We start from the raw sequence: 15,491 nt of genomic DNA, 5'->3' as shown, positions 1-15,491 counted from the left end.
AGCAAAACAACTAATGAAGAGATAATGAAATAATAAATTGTTCCAAAGAAGTCAATTACACCCACAGGACATAGTCATGTCAGTTTTTGGCTACAACATCCAAAGATGCATGACAGAAGATTCTATTGTGTTCCCCAAAACTTTGATTAACAAACATGCACTGTCTCATACCTCATTTCCAAAATTGTTTTCTTCACACTAATTGCTTTTTCCTTCTCTTCCTGGATGCGTCGGCGCCTCAGACAGTAATAGACAAATCCAAGAACAATGACCATGCCAAACAGACATCCCAGGATGGTCATGATGTAGTGGGTTGTTGTGGAAGGATTCGTTTGGTGGTCCAGTGGTCCAGTAGCTCGTGTGGTAAAAGACATGCAGGTGTGGTTGTACTTTTGAGACTTCCTTACAGAAGCCACACAACAGGTGTAATTGGACTGTGGTTTCAGCCCCTTCAAAGTTATCGTGGCTTTGCTTGACTTGAGGGATATGTCCTCTTCAAGAGAAGTGTTGTTATACCGGGAGAGAACATACATCTTACTGTAGGGATGTGGGATCTTGACTATTAGTGAAGCTGTGTACGGAGCAACTGTTTGAAGCTTCATAGAAATTTGAGGGTTATAGATAGGGTCAGCAGTGGATGAGGTGGTTGGCTGATGGTACACACCTTGGTCTTGGTCCAAACCCATCCCTGAGCCATCTTGATCTGGCATCTGAGAGGTCATCCCTGGAATTATCACACCATCACGACACATTGATAATAATATGTTTCGAGCATTTCTTCCATTTCCATACCCGGGACTCAAGAGTGGATAGCCAGTCATTTCTGGAGGTGTTTCACACTGGAGACGGTCATAGGTGCGGGTGACATTGTTAAACTCATCCAGCCAAGTGAGAAAACTGTAAAGCTCGCAGCCACAGTGGAACGGGTTTCCACCTAGTTCACATACTGTCAGTCTGCTGAGAACCGTTAAAGTAGATGGGTCAAGACGGGCCAACTTGTTGGAAGATAAGTCTAGGCTGTTGAGGTTGGGACACTCCCAGAAGGCATTGGTGGCAATGACCTCAATGAGGTTGTGTTGCAAGAAGAGGCACTGCATTCGACCCAGACCTCTCAACATGCCCTCAGTCAGGTTGGTTAGTTTGTTGTAGCCCAGTTGAAGAACCTGGGTCAAGGAGACAATCGGCTGTTAAAAAATATGCTCAGTTGTTCACCACATTTTCATTAATTGGTTGTTGCTTTTCTGTAGAGGATGTCAGAACACAGTTTAAGCTGAAACAATTTGGGAACATTTTGCTGCATTATCTAACCAAGTGTTAAGACATGAGTGATTCAACCGGACAAACATCTGAAATGATATACACAAGAAATTCACAGATTCATTTGCTGTTAACACTTACATTTAGCACGGTCTAAATGGGATTCATATTTAACCTCCTAAGACCTGAACTCTTCCACGTCATGCATTTTTAATTTCTCTTTGATATTTGGGGATATTGGGACCTGATGAATGTAAAAACAAAGAATTACCAGTTTTTTCTTTTTTTACCTAATTTTTTTTTTAAGAAAAATGAGAGCCACATATGAGGATATTTATTTAAAATTTCGATAGAGCAGTTGCAGTATAATGTCCTCGTAAGTGGATATCAGGCCCTTGTAGAGCAAAATTGAGTATTTTGGTCTAAATAACCCAAAATGTGATGTCCACATATGTGGACGCCAGGTCCTAGGAGGTTAAAGACTTTACTCATTTTTCATCCACTTTTGCAGGAATATAAGAGAACTTTCCGGAAGTCTTAAGGAACGTCTATTATTTCCTTATGTACAGGTGAAGAAATAAAGTTTAAAAAAAGAGAGACAGTAAAAGCAGTTTCACTTTTGGCTTCAGACCTGTAGGTTGGCCTGTCCAGCAAAGGCGCCATCTTCAATGTAGCTGATTTCATTCTTGGTTAGATTGAGGTCAGTAAGGTTTGTAAAGCGGTACATGGAGGTAAAGAGCACGGCCTTAAGTTTATTCTCATTCAGCCTCAGGTCATGCACCTAAGAGAGACAAGACAACAGTTCACTTTACTTTTTCTGTTATAAGGGGAAGACCTAAAAAGACAGAAGCATATTGGAACCTACGTTTTTGCTTAATGAGAAATTTCCCCAGTTACACGTCGCATTCCCCAGTAATCACAGCGCATTTGTAAGCTCTTGTACACTGCTTCTGAAACATCTAGATTATGTAGGTCTTTATGCTAGGTTAGGTTTCCAGTTAGGTAAAATATCTTCATATTACGTTGTCTCGTTTTAATCACTTACACTGGCAATTGTGCAGTGTTACGCCAACTAAAATATATGTTGCTTTCATTATAAGATGTCAGTGACATCATACATTTGAGTACATTACAATACCAACTATATTTAGGGAACAGACATAAAACAGCCTTCACATTCACATAGTTTACAATGACCATTACACTGAGTGTAAGAACATTAGAATCACTGTTTTCTAGTCAACATCATCATGGAGGCACAGGTTCAGCAGAGGTTGCTATAGTGATAGAGCACAACTGGCCTGCAGATAGTCATACTGACCGTGCTGTTGATGTGCTGGGGGATGGTCTCATATGGAGGCTGGTTCTGACTGCAGATAGCAAGCCAAACGTAACCTTTTTCCCCCTCTATCAGCCAGCAATCCCCTTTCACTGTGCCAGACAGGTGGAGGAGCAACAGTGCAGGGAGCAGGAGCGAGAGACACAGGGTTGGAGAGAGAGGGGACAGTCTGCTGGCCATGGTTTGGATGTCTGAGTGCCACCTCAGTAGAAGGGTAGGGGGGTCGGGGAAAGGATGGATAGAGCAGCAGTTCAAGTTCAACGCTGGAACCGATGCAAATCGGGAGGCAAGTTTAAATAGACAGAGCAGTTAATGTAAAGGCTTCCTTCTCAACAATTAGAGCTGAGGTTGCAGCATGGCAGCAAGTCCTGTCCCCATTTTAGGTGTTCCATGTCAAAGGGTTTTGGAGACTGTCAACCCAGCAGCTACTCATGGCCCCGTAAAACCGTATGACTCGATAGCACCAACGAGGACGTGCTCGATCTCAGACGAAAGGTAGAATGCCTGTACAACATAGACAGGAGGAGACAAGAAGGGAGAGGGAAAATTAACAGCGTTTATGACAGAATGATTAAGAGTAGGCAGAAAATTCTAATGCAGTTCATATATCCCCAGATGGTTTGGAATTAACTGAGTGCAGGTCTTATTAAAGTATAGGAATACATTTTTTTTAAAGTATGACTCTAATACCCATGTTACCCAATCTTTTCAAGGTAATGCACCACAGTAATAAATCCATTAACTGCCATGATTACTCCATTAAGTCTTAATAAAGCCCAGAGAAATATAGTATTACTTTTCAAATGAAACCAGACTTTTTACGCTCTGTAATTACTCATAGTCATGAACAGCGCTACAGTACAAGAAGCTGCAAGTTCTTCCATTTAGACATCATGATGGACTAATAAAAATGTAAATCGCCAAGAATATGAAAGCGACGCCGGTTGTCTAATGTGTTTTTGTCATTGTTTACAAGGCTCACCAGCTCGCAGCTGCAGTTCTATTAGTTTAACTCTAAGGTATATGATGAAACAATGACAATTTAATAGCTGAGGTTTTACAGGGGTAAAAACAGAAAGATGGGCTAAGTGGAAAACAGAGAAGGGATGATGTAATTTGCATGTTTTAACAGGATGCTAGCTGACATTTAGCCAGTTACCTTTCTCTGGGGATTAACCATGGTTTAGGCTCTAATCCAGCGTAAAATATTATGTATCTCATCAAAACAGCAGCAACTCTTTTAATTATTTTTCAAAGTTTTGATTTCCTCCCAGGGGAAAGTTATCTAGCCAAAACATGAATGACAGCTAATTGATAGTGACAACAACTGTGAAATAGACTTGCTCAATTCCAAATACACTTCCCTTTGTCCTTTTTAAAAAAACTTATATTTATTTATGTTTTTAGGTTGTCTCAAGTAGATGAAGCGAATCTGATGTGTCTCAAGGAAGTGAAGCACTTACACGGTGTAAACCAGGAGAAACAGAAGAGAGATTTGGGTGCTTCTGTTCAAGTGCCCGTTTGTGATAATCTGTTCTTCCCTCCTTTTCTTTCTCATCATCTGTCTCTTTGCACATCTTAGTTAGCCTCACAGGGAAAAGGCTTCCCTTCACATTATTCTGTGAAATTGATATTGGCATTTCAATTCCTCCACCAGAGGCCTTTAACCTGCGTTTGACCCAGACTTGCTGTCATCCTCATGAGTGCATGAAACACACAAAAGGAAACAAAAAAAAAAAAGAAATGTACAACTTAACCACTGCGAAACAACAGCTAGTTATCCCCATCAACAGTGTAATTATGAAAGTCATTCATTAATCATCTGTTATGGATTGGACTTTGATGTGCCTGATTTCAGTGATTGTACTTGTGTGTATGTGAGCCTTACTTCATTGCATTTCCCGATGAAAAGATGCAACTAAAGTGAATCATTCATCAAACAACGATTTGGACATTGATCATCATGCCATGCTGAAACTGACACAGATTCTCATCCTTCTTCTTTCATCCCGTTCCTGAACTGCTTCCCTCTTCGCTCTTTGAAAACATCTCCAAGGCTGGCAATACGATGTAGTGACACAATACTGATCTTTTTTTTTCCTCTTAGGTTTTAATGGAATGGACCGACAAAGCCTCTGGCTCAATTCTGCAGTTTAAGAAGATTTCAGAAGCTAGAAAAATAATTTTTAATAATTAAAAAAAAACTGAGTGTGTCATGCTTGTGATTACCGTAAGGCTGTTTTTCTCCCGTTGGGAACTCATATTCACATCATATCTGATACAACATGACTGGTAGCCTGACGTGATATTTACTGTGCTGAAAAACATGAAAGTCTAGTCAGTCAGGATCCACTTGAAAGCTAGTTGTTTACTGCAGAGCCCCGTAACAACAACTTCCACAGTAGTTTTAATTTATAATGCTGTAATGATCATGACCACACTAGTCCATTCTGTCTTATCGTCCGGTTTAGTCTCGTGTCTCTCCCTCCATCTCTGCCTATAACCAAATTTGCTGTTATCTGACTTCCTGTCTCTTTTCTGCCCAGCTTTTTCTCCTGTCTGCTTTGTTTTTAAGCCTGCTTATCTCTCCTGCCTTTCAGCTAGAAATACAAATGAATATACTTCATCACCAAAACATAACCTGACACCTTTTGTGCGCTATCGCCTCCCCTCCTCACATGATATTCATGCCATCAGTTTTATTTTAACAAGAAAACAAAGGGAGTGACAGCCTTGTTTCCCACCTTCTTTTCTTCTTCAAACAGGGCTCTCATTGTTTTTAATTACTGTCCATGAGAGCTGAGCTTTAATTAGAGTTTTGTATCTGACAAACAGAATTAATGATGTCAGGTCACCAAGACGTTTCTGACTCTGTGAATATGAACACCCTGTAACAACGGCTAGAACTAGGCAGACTCCAAGAGCTAACCAGCTGTTTAAAATTAATGTCTTTTAACCCTTGTATGGTGTTCGGGTCTGTGAGACCCGTGTTCAGTTTTTTTCAAAAGAAAAATTAAACAATTAATTATTTTTTCACGTGTAAATGTGTTGTGTCTTTCCACTCACTCCACTTGATTATAACTGATTTATTTATAACATTTTATATAAAAGAAAAACGAGAAGCACATTAATTCATAAATGTGATCTAACAAAGGTAAAGGGAAAAAATTAACCATGTTTGCTGTTCATATGTCTTGTAATTGGGATGAAGTAAACATCTGTTGAGTAATTTAACATAAAATTGTTTGATAGTGTTAATTTGGAAAGCCAAAACTCTAGTGGGTCCACCAGACCCATGAACACTGGCTGAGTAACAAAAATACGAACACCACACAAGGGTTAAATATATATTTATTTATTAATTTTTTGAGTAACTTGCTACTACATTCTGTCTAGCGTGCCACTAGCTTGTCTTAGCTTTAACTGCTCTAAGATCAGAAAAAAACTTGTGTGTTTTATACATATACAAATATCACACACACACACACACACACACACACACACACACACACACACACACACATATATATATACATATACATATATATATATATATACATATACATATATATATATATATATATATATATATATATATATATATGTATATATATATATATATATATACAGTGGGGCAAAAAAGTATTTAGTCAGCCACCGATTGTGCAAGTTCCCCCACTTAAAATGATGACAGAGGTCAGTAATTTGCACCAGAGGTACACTTCAACTGTGAGAGACAGAATGTGAAAAAAAAATCCATGAATTCACATGGTAGGATTTGTAAAGAATTTATTCGTAAATTAGGGTGGAAAATAAGTATTTGGTCACCTCAAACAAGGAAAATCTCTGGCTCTCACAGACCTGTAACGTCTTCTGTAAGAAGCTTTTCTGTCCCCCACTCGTTACCTGTATGAATGGCACCTGTTTGAACTCATCATCTGTATAAAAGACACCTGTCCACAGCCTCAAACAGTCAGACTCCAAACTCCGCCATGGCCAAGACCAAAGAGCTTTCGAAGGACACCAGGAAAAGTATTGTAGACCTGCACCAGACTGGGAAGAGTGAATCTACAATAGGCAAGCAGCTTGGTGTGAAAAAATCAACTGTGGGAGCAATCATCAGAAAATGGAAGACATACAAGACCACTGATAATCTCCCTCGATCTGGGGCTCCACGCAAGATCTCATCCCGTGGGGTCAAAATGATCATGAGAACGGTGAGCAAAGATCCCAGAACCACACGGGGGGACCTGGTGAATGACCTGCAGAGAGCTGGGACCAAAGTAACAAAGGTCACCATCAGTAACACACTACAACGGCAGGGAATCAAATCCCGCAGTGCCAGACGTGTTCCGCTGCTGAAGCCAGTGCATGTCCAGGCCCGTCTGAAGTTTGCCAGAGAGCACATGGATGATACAGCAGAGGATTGGGAGAATGTCATGTGGTCAGATGAAACCAAAGTAGAACTTTTTGGTATAAACTCAACTCGTCGTGTTTGGAGGAAGAAGAATACTGAGTTGCATCCCAAGAACACCATACCTACTGTGAAGCATGGGGGTGGAAACATCATGCTATGGGGCTGTTTTTCTGCCAAGGGGACAGGACGACTGATCCGTGTTAAGGACAGAATGAATGGGGCCATGTATCGTGAGATTTTTGAGCCAAAACCTCCTTCCATCAGTGAGAACTTTGAAGATGAAACGAGGCTGGGTCTTCCAACATGACAATGATCCAAAACACACCGCCCGGGCAACAAAGGAGTGGCTCCGTAAGAAGCATTTGAAAGTCCTGGAGTGGCCTAGCCAGTCTCCAGACCTCAACCCCATAGAAAATCTGTGGCGGGAGTTGAAAGTCCGTGTTGCTCGGCGACAGCCCCAAAACATCACTGCTCTCGAGAAGATCTGCATGGAGGAATGGGCCAAAATACCAGCTACTGTGTGTGCAAACCTGGTAAAGACCTATAGTAAACGTTTGACCTCTGTTATTGCCAACAAAGGTTATGTTGCAAAGTATTGAGTTGTATTTTTGTTATTGACCAAATACTTATTTTCCACCCTGATTTACGAATAAATTCTTTACAAATCCTACCATGTGAATTCATGGATTTTTTTTTCACATTCTGTCTCTCACAGTTGAAGTGTACCTCTGGTGCAAATTACTGACCTCTGTCATCATTTTAGGTGGGGGAACTTGCACAATCGGTGGCTGACTAAATACTTTTTTGCCCCACTGTATATAGAATGTATGAACCTCATTTTTAGAGATGATGTGTTTCTGAATTCTCTGCCTTTACAAAATGGCATCAGCTGAACTATTTCAGTACTTTTTAGAGCTTGACAACTGTTTTGCGACAGCTGTTCAAATTGCAAATGGTAGAAATAATTTGAATTTATACTACATCACCTTGAAGAACACGTTTTCATTATTGCAACATTTCTAGTGCTCATGAATAATGTTCAACAAAATGTTTCTGGGAGAAGATTATGCACACTTCTTGAGGGAATTTATCAATCAATGATGGAGATGTCAACTGAGCTAACACTTCGAGCAGAAGCTGAAGCACATGTTATGGGCTCATTATATCATTCTACATCTCAAAGAGGAAGGTCAAGGTAAGTGATAAAAATGGAAACAAATTCATTCATAATGTGTATGGCACTTGAAAGAGTCAAGAGATGGCAAACAAGATAATGAATGCAAGAAATAAGAAAGAAGTTAACATATTTCTTCTTTTGTTTCTAACTCTTTTAGGTACAACATACCAGCTACTGAGCTGACTGATATGCGAGACTTGGGGTTTAGTTGGATGGCCATATCTCAAATGTTGTCAGTAAATGTTCGAACACTGTACAACCACAGGATACAACTAGTGGACTATGGAAATTTGCAATTTGAACAGCTGTCGCAAAACAGTTGTCAAGCTCTAAAAAGTACTGAAATTGTTCAGCTGATGCCATTTTGTAAAGGCAGAGAATTCAGAAACACATCATCTCTAAAAATGAGGTTCATACATTCTATATATTCAAGTTTCATTCTATATATTCAAAAGATCATTCCATATATTCAAGTTTCATTCTATATATTCAAGTTTCATTCTATATATTCAGAAGATCATTCTATATATTCAAGTTTCATTCTATATATTCAAAAGATCATTCTATATATTCAAGTTTCATTCTATATATTCAGACTTTGGTTGGAATATATATATATAATATTTTCCTAAAGGGCATTCCATAGTATGTATATGTGTGTATATATATATATATATATATATATATATATATATATATATATATATATATATATATATATATATATCTTATAAGCTTGGTCCCTTAACTTTCGGTAGCTGTTCAAATTATGAAGACTTGATATACCAATGGTCAGAAATACCATTATTACTTTAGTGTTGCTTCAACACAAAGTCATGGGTGGCCCGGGACCAGTGCTGGCCAATCAGCTGAAAGGAAGAAGTATCTGGTCAAAATTTATACTTGCAAGTTGAAACTCACACGCAAGTGAGGGAAAGAAGAGTTTTACACGTAGGTTTTTTGCTTTATAAAAAGACACAAATCATTTTTACACGCAAACAAATTCTCATTTATGGATGCAGAAACATAACACTTTCAGATATTTTGGTTTGCGAGGTTACAAAACTGATTTACAAGTACAAAATATATTGATGCCCACAAGTTAGGACATAGTCAAGTCCTAACTTACCAACCAGTTCAACAGGTCAAGACTGCACCAAGCATTGTTTGGTGGGCAGACTGTCTCAAGGTTAACCATCATTTTTTCAAAAGTATCTTGAATCCACTTAATAGACAGACAGCGCCAGTTACCCAAGTTCGACGGTCCTCAAGCCTTTAAAATCAGCAGAGATATTTTTCATTATATTTAGCAAAAAATAAAAATAAAATAATTAATTAATTCAAAATAACTTAGACCCCAAAGCGTTAATCAAGGACTTAAGTTATTTTTTAATTTATTTACTTTTTTGGGGTGTTTTGTCTTCACAGGATAGCAACACTCCAAATATGTAATGATATAGAATATAATGGATTATTGTACAATGCATGTAAAAAGAATATAAATAATTCAGGACAAACCTGGTACTACAGAGTGCAAAACCAGACTAAAGAGCAGGCAGCATGCACAGTCAAAATACACACACTGAACAAGTAATCACTATGAGTAGGAAAAACAAAGGCATAAAAGTTCTATAGCTCTTTGTGATCTCACTGGGATAGAAATATGCTAAATATAATTATGTTAGACTAACACACAGCTGCCCTATAAACCTGCTATTTAGACACTTTTAGCAAGGAGCAACCAATCAGAGGGAAGTTGGTTTAAGAGGAGAAAGAGAGATAAATTAGCTGGTTTGAGACCATGGATGGACTAGACTTTGGATTAGACTAAAGGTTGGATAAGCACTGCATCACATATTGACATCTTAAATTCTAAGTTGATACAATGTTTTCACAGTTTGGTCTGTGTGTTGGTGAATTTTTCACTGAATTCTTTTTCTGGTCTGCGTGTTTTGAATGACTTTAGGAGAGGACAAAGAAAAACAGGTTCAGAAAATCAATCACCAACCAAGCAGCAACAGTTGAGGAGAGAACAGTAATAAGAAAGACATGTACCCTGCACAGCTACCCTGCATATCAGGTCATCCCACCGAATGAGAAAGAAAGAAAGGCAGATATACAGAAGAGAAGTGACAGCACAGATAGAAGGAAACACTGCTGAATGCAAATATTGATTTTTTTTTCAGTGTTTCACAAATCAAACTAAGCAACCCCATTAATTCAGAAAATCTGTAATCCACAAGTCAAACAGTCCAAAGATCAGCTAGTTAGCTTCTTAGGGTGACAACCATCCTGAAGGTCCAGCACTGATCCAGTAACCCAGCAAGTCAGTCCAACAGCAGATCAATGCACAAACCCGCCAGCCAGCTGGTCGAGTAGTCAAGTCTTCCCAGCCAGGTACTAAGAATGGGAAACACCATAGAGGCAGAGCAGAGAATTAGGCCTATTAACACCATCTGTGAATCCTAACCTGTTTTACATTCAAAAGCTGCAGCTGTGTTCCTCACTTCTTTCTCATCTTTCCTTTCAACATTCTTGAAGCCGCTGCACTGTTATTCATGTTCATCCCCTTTCATGTCTACTTCGTTTTTCTGAACTTCATTTTATTTCAAAATTGGTTTTCTTCTGTTGCTTTCTAGCTTTTCCTTTGTTCTAATAGCTTTCTCATTTCCTGCAGCATGGTCATGTTCAAAAGTAATTGGACAATTGACTGATACAAAGTTGCGTGGCCAGGTGAGTCCTGTTGCTTCATTATTTCATGACAAATTAAGCAGATAAAAGACCTGAAGTTGATTTCAAGAGTTCATATTGCATCAGTAAATTCTCCAATTACCTTTGAGACCCTGAAAATGGGGAATTAAGTCTAAAAATGGCCGTAATTCCTAAACAATAAATGCAATTGTTGCAATCTAATTAAAATTAGAAGTCTGCTCTTTAAACACATATTGGTGGTGTACAGACGCAAAATTACCACAAACGCGTTTACCATAGACACAGTCCCACAGGAAGAGTAGACCAGAGTGGAAGTTTTATCTGCTTAGTGCTTTCAGCCTCTTGCTATGTTCTGTTAAAGCTGGGAGGATTTTGCCAGTTTAAAAGTTCTAAAAGCAGAGCTGCACAGGACATCAGTGATGATTTATGTCACTGATCAGTGTGATGTTAGCAACAGCAATGCACAGGACTCAGCTTAAAATTCTTTGTCTTGTTTAAAAATGACTCCCCCTCTTCTTCACTCTGTCCCCTCATATTAAAAAACCACATTTTTATAAAGGATCTTGACTTTCATTTGTTATTTTTTATGATTCTTGATCTAATTATGTGAGAAAATGCAATAATTCTTATTGCAGTTTTTTGCAAAGCCCCAGCTAAGTTCAATTTTCTTGCTTACTGAATCAAGAAGTCACTTAAATAGAACCTGTGTGACAAAGTGAAGTAGGTTAAAAGACCTGATAAAGCAACACATCATTACACAATCTAAAAAAACAGCTCAGAAATGGCTGATAGTTGCCAATTACTTTGTTTCTAAGACTCCGGGACTCCAGTGAACCAAAGGGAGAGCCATTATCCACTAAAGGGGAAAACTTGGAACAGAGATGGACCTTCTCAACAGTGACACTTGCAAACATGGTGGTGGTAGTGTGATGGCCTGCGACAGCTTTGTCGCATCAGGATCTGGATGACTTGCTGTAACTGATGGAACTATGAACTTTGCTCTCTACCAGAAAATCATAAAAGAGACTGTCCGGCCATCAGTTCATGCCCTGAAGCTCAAGCAGATTCAGGTCATGCAGCAGGACAATAGTCTGAAACATAACAACAAGTCCACATCTGAATGATTAAAAAAGACAAAAACAAAATTAAGATTTTAGAGTAGTCAAGGTCCAGACTTGAATCACGTAGAGATCCTTTGTCATGACCTTCAACAGGCTGTTCATGCTTGAAAACATTAAAACTGCTACACTGTATCTGAATTAAAACAACCGTCTAAACAATAATGGCCCAGAATTCCTTCACCTGTGAAAGACTCGCTGCCAGTAATCGCAAATGCTAAGTTGCATTTAAAATGTAGTCCCAGTGAATTCATTTTTAAAGTCACTGAACAGACTATTAAACATCAGCAGTTTCCTGTCCAGCTAATTGGCCTATCCACTCAAAATGTGACAGATTTACACAAGCTCTACTCAGTGACTCCCTGAATTTCATAGAACAACGTTGATCCATCACCAAACACCAGCAACGAATGTTTCGTTTTGGGTGATTTTATCTTTGCGCTCAGATGGCAGGAGGTCTGAGCTCTTTAGACCATCAGTGCCAGGCTGCAGTTTCTAAAGCTGACTTCACTCTTAATCTGACATATGGATGTTGTTTAGTTGTTGATTAGCATGGCCCTAGTGACAGTCTGTTCCAGACTGATGTACGATGAAACTCAGCCACGCTTAATGGTGCTCTCATTAACTTAACCCATAAGCATGCCTGAGGCTATTCGCCTCAATAAGTTGAGTGATTGCAGGAGTGAGAGAGCTCTCTGCAGGATGGTCCTACATCATTCTAATTTTATAGCGTGTGTGTTCTTTTACCTGTCCCTTTGTGAGGACATAATGAGCTTAAGAACTTAAAGCTGAGGATACACTTTGGAAGGCATACTGTATCTTAGCCAGTCCTAATTGATTTCATTACCATCTTACTTCCAATAACTTTCTGTCCCAAAACTTAGAACCGACCACAAGCTATGATTTGTCAGCAGTAGGCTGCTGTGGCTGTTGGCCAAATCACAATAAGACTTGATCACTACAATCATCTAATCTGACACGGTAATTATCTCCAAATTAAAAACTAATAATAATAAAAAATACCAGCGTGACTCTTTTTTTTGTTTGTTTCTGCAGCAGCTGTGGATTTGTTTGTGGCACTTATACCTGGATTATAGTTAATAATATAACAGCTTTTTTTTCATGGTCCTGGTTTCTGTGGTTCCCAGGCTTTCAGCTTGAATCCATCACACGCTGCAAACCACCAAACCTCTAATTTTGTCAGCTAGCCCAGTTTGGTGATGTGACTAGTGTCAGAATGGTTATAAATTTGGCTGAATGATTTCATTCCACTTGAATAAATCTTCAGTTGGTAAAATACCAAAACTTTGGACTTAGTAATAAGAAACTTTTCTAAATACTCAGTTTCAAGGTATCCTATGGTGAGTTTTGCACCCTTAAAAGATGACTAGCTTTGCACAAATGATAGCACATACAGTTGCTTAAGCCTTTTTCACCCTTGTTAAACATACCACATATTTTCCAGTAATTAGTTTTGTCTCTTGAAAAAGCCTCCCCCATTCCGTTGTTTTTAATCTTTCCTTCTAATTCTAATTCCCAGCTAATCACATATTGACACTTTTTCGAGAACCCCTTTCATATTTGGCATCTCATTTTTGGTTGCACAGGAATACCTCTTCAAGTTAATTTCTTATGGCAGGTGGTGTGGCAGACAATACACGTGCAATCATTTGACCTTCAACTAGAAGACAAATGGTAAACATTTTCCGATTTACTTTGGTTTTTGAGTTTTCCAGTGAGTCAAAACATCTGACCCAGTATCAACGTTCGACAAATTGGGATTGAATACAGGCCGACCTTTGTTTTGTTCTTCTCACTGACGAGTTACTAGGGCGACTTGTCTAAATGCTATTTGTAGAGAAACATGTAGGTGGTTGCACTGAGATTCTGGTTTCTTCAGCTAATATAAGCTAATAACATTCTTCAGTGCGACAGAGTAGACAAGCGGTCCCCAACCTTTTTTGCGCCACGGACCAGTTTTGGTCTGACGATATTCTCACGGACCGACCTTTAAGGTGTCGCGGATAAATACAACAAAATAAAACCGGTACCGGTACCAAAAAAAGGAATATTTATTCATAACACACTGGAAAAAACCCAGGGAAACCGAGTTAACAATAAAAATGATAAAAAATTAAATAAAAATGAAAACCAATAAAAATGCTGAAAACCATAAATTTCACACCCGAGCCTCAGCTGTCCCGGCTCGTACCAAACTCCTCACAGACCGGTAACGGAGGGGACCGCTGGTGTAGACAATAATCAGTAGTTACCAGTAATGCCCATTTTTGTGGGTTTCTGTACTTGGTTGTACAGTACACAACCTTGTGTATGTGAATGTCTGCTATACTTTGTGTCTTAATTATTTAGGAGCACAGGCAGAGGTGACCTTCAGCTCTACTCAGCAGGTATGTTGAAGTAATAGTCCTCTATGGGAGCGGCATTTCCTACACTTGCAGGGGGACAGCGAGGGGAAAAAGGGATTGAGATAGAAGGAAATAAAGAGCAAGTGTTAGAAAAAAAAAGGATTTTACATGAGAAGAAAGGATAGATGAGGGTTTGAGGAATAAATTATGTCCTCAATTTTAAGTCTTAAAGTCATTTAAGTCACTCCAACAGGTTAAGTCTACTGTGGTTTGGATGCCTTTTGAACGTTACATGAAAAAGAGAGATGAGGATGAGAATGGGGACAGTGTGATATAGTGAAGACAAGCAGATTAGTTTTTAACATTTACTGGGACAAGTGATGATAATCAACAGATTATTTCCTGGTCAGTCCAAGGAAGCAAGAATGAGTATCTGTAAAAAAAAAAACAGGTGGTTGTCAGTGACTCCTGGAACTTTTTAAAGTTATGTTTACTGTGTTAAGTTAAGTCACCAAAGTCTCTCAGTGAAAAGTAATGGAAAGGGTTAGAAAAATATAATGATATGGGTTAAAATACACTTTTTTGGTTGCCATGGGGATTTTATGCAAAGGTGAGACATTTTTCATGCTCTTACATCATCACAAGAGGTTGCCGACTTTATGCAAAACGCAAGTATTGTCATTTTTCTGGTGAGGCTGCTTTAAACTGATACATCGGTCGTACCAGAAGGACAAATGCTTGCACATATGCACACATTCACACACAGAAGCTATCCAGCATGAGAGCATTAGTAATATTTTTTTCTTTGTTGGCAGATAGCTCAGTGCCCAGTGCTGTGAGGAGTAGTTTTCTGAGTATATTGAAATGTTGCACAGCTCGGTGTTCAGATATTGTGAAAAATGAAAATTGTTATTTTTGGTCGCTGCCAATTTTGAAGGCACACATTTACAAATTTGAAAAAAAACCCAACAGATTACATCTGACAACTTTCTGGTAGCGACAGTGGAAAAATTCTTAGTCATTATTTCATTTAAATACATAAAACAGTATAAAATGCTGACCAGAGAACTTTGTCTTATTTGGATACAAAAACGTCCAGGAATAA

At 38.8% G+C, this 15,491-nt stretch overlaps 1 protein-coding gene across 1 annotated transcript in view; it reads right to left on the bottom strand.

Annotated features, from left to right (window-relative positions):
* Positions 1-15,491, bottom strand: part of LOC101463716 (protein phosphatase 1 regulatory subunit 29-like) — a 321,443-nt gene that overhangs the window by 25,463 nt on the left and 280,489 nt on the right. Inside the window, exons 6-8 of the mRNA XM_014411477.3 lie at positions 2,579-3,100; positions 1,889-2,038; positions 172-1,163 (exon numbers count right to left, since the gene is read on the bottom strand). Coding sequence (XP_014266963.1) covers positions 172-1,163; positions 1,889-2,038; positions 2,579-2,776 — 1,340 coding nt within the window. The 5' untranslated portion in view covers positions 2,777-3,100. The remainder of the gene's footprint in view (positions 1-171; positions 1,164-1,888; positions 2,039-2,578; positions 3,101-15,491) is intronic.

This window comes from Maylandia zebra, linkage group LG6 (genome assembly GCF_041146795.1).
Source record: "Maylandia zebra isolate NMK-2024a linkage group LG6, Mzebra_GT3a, whole genome shotgun sequence".
NCBI classification, from domain to species: domain Eukaryota; kingdom Metazoa; phylum Chordata; class Actinopteri; order Cichliformes; family Cichlidae; genus Maylandia; species Maylandia zebra.
This window is presented reverse-complemented; position numbering and strand designations above follow the sequence as displayed.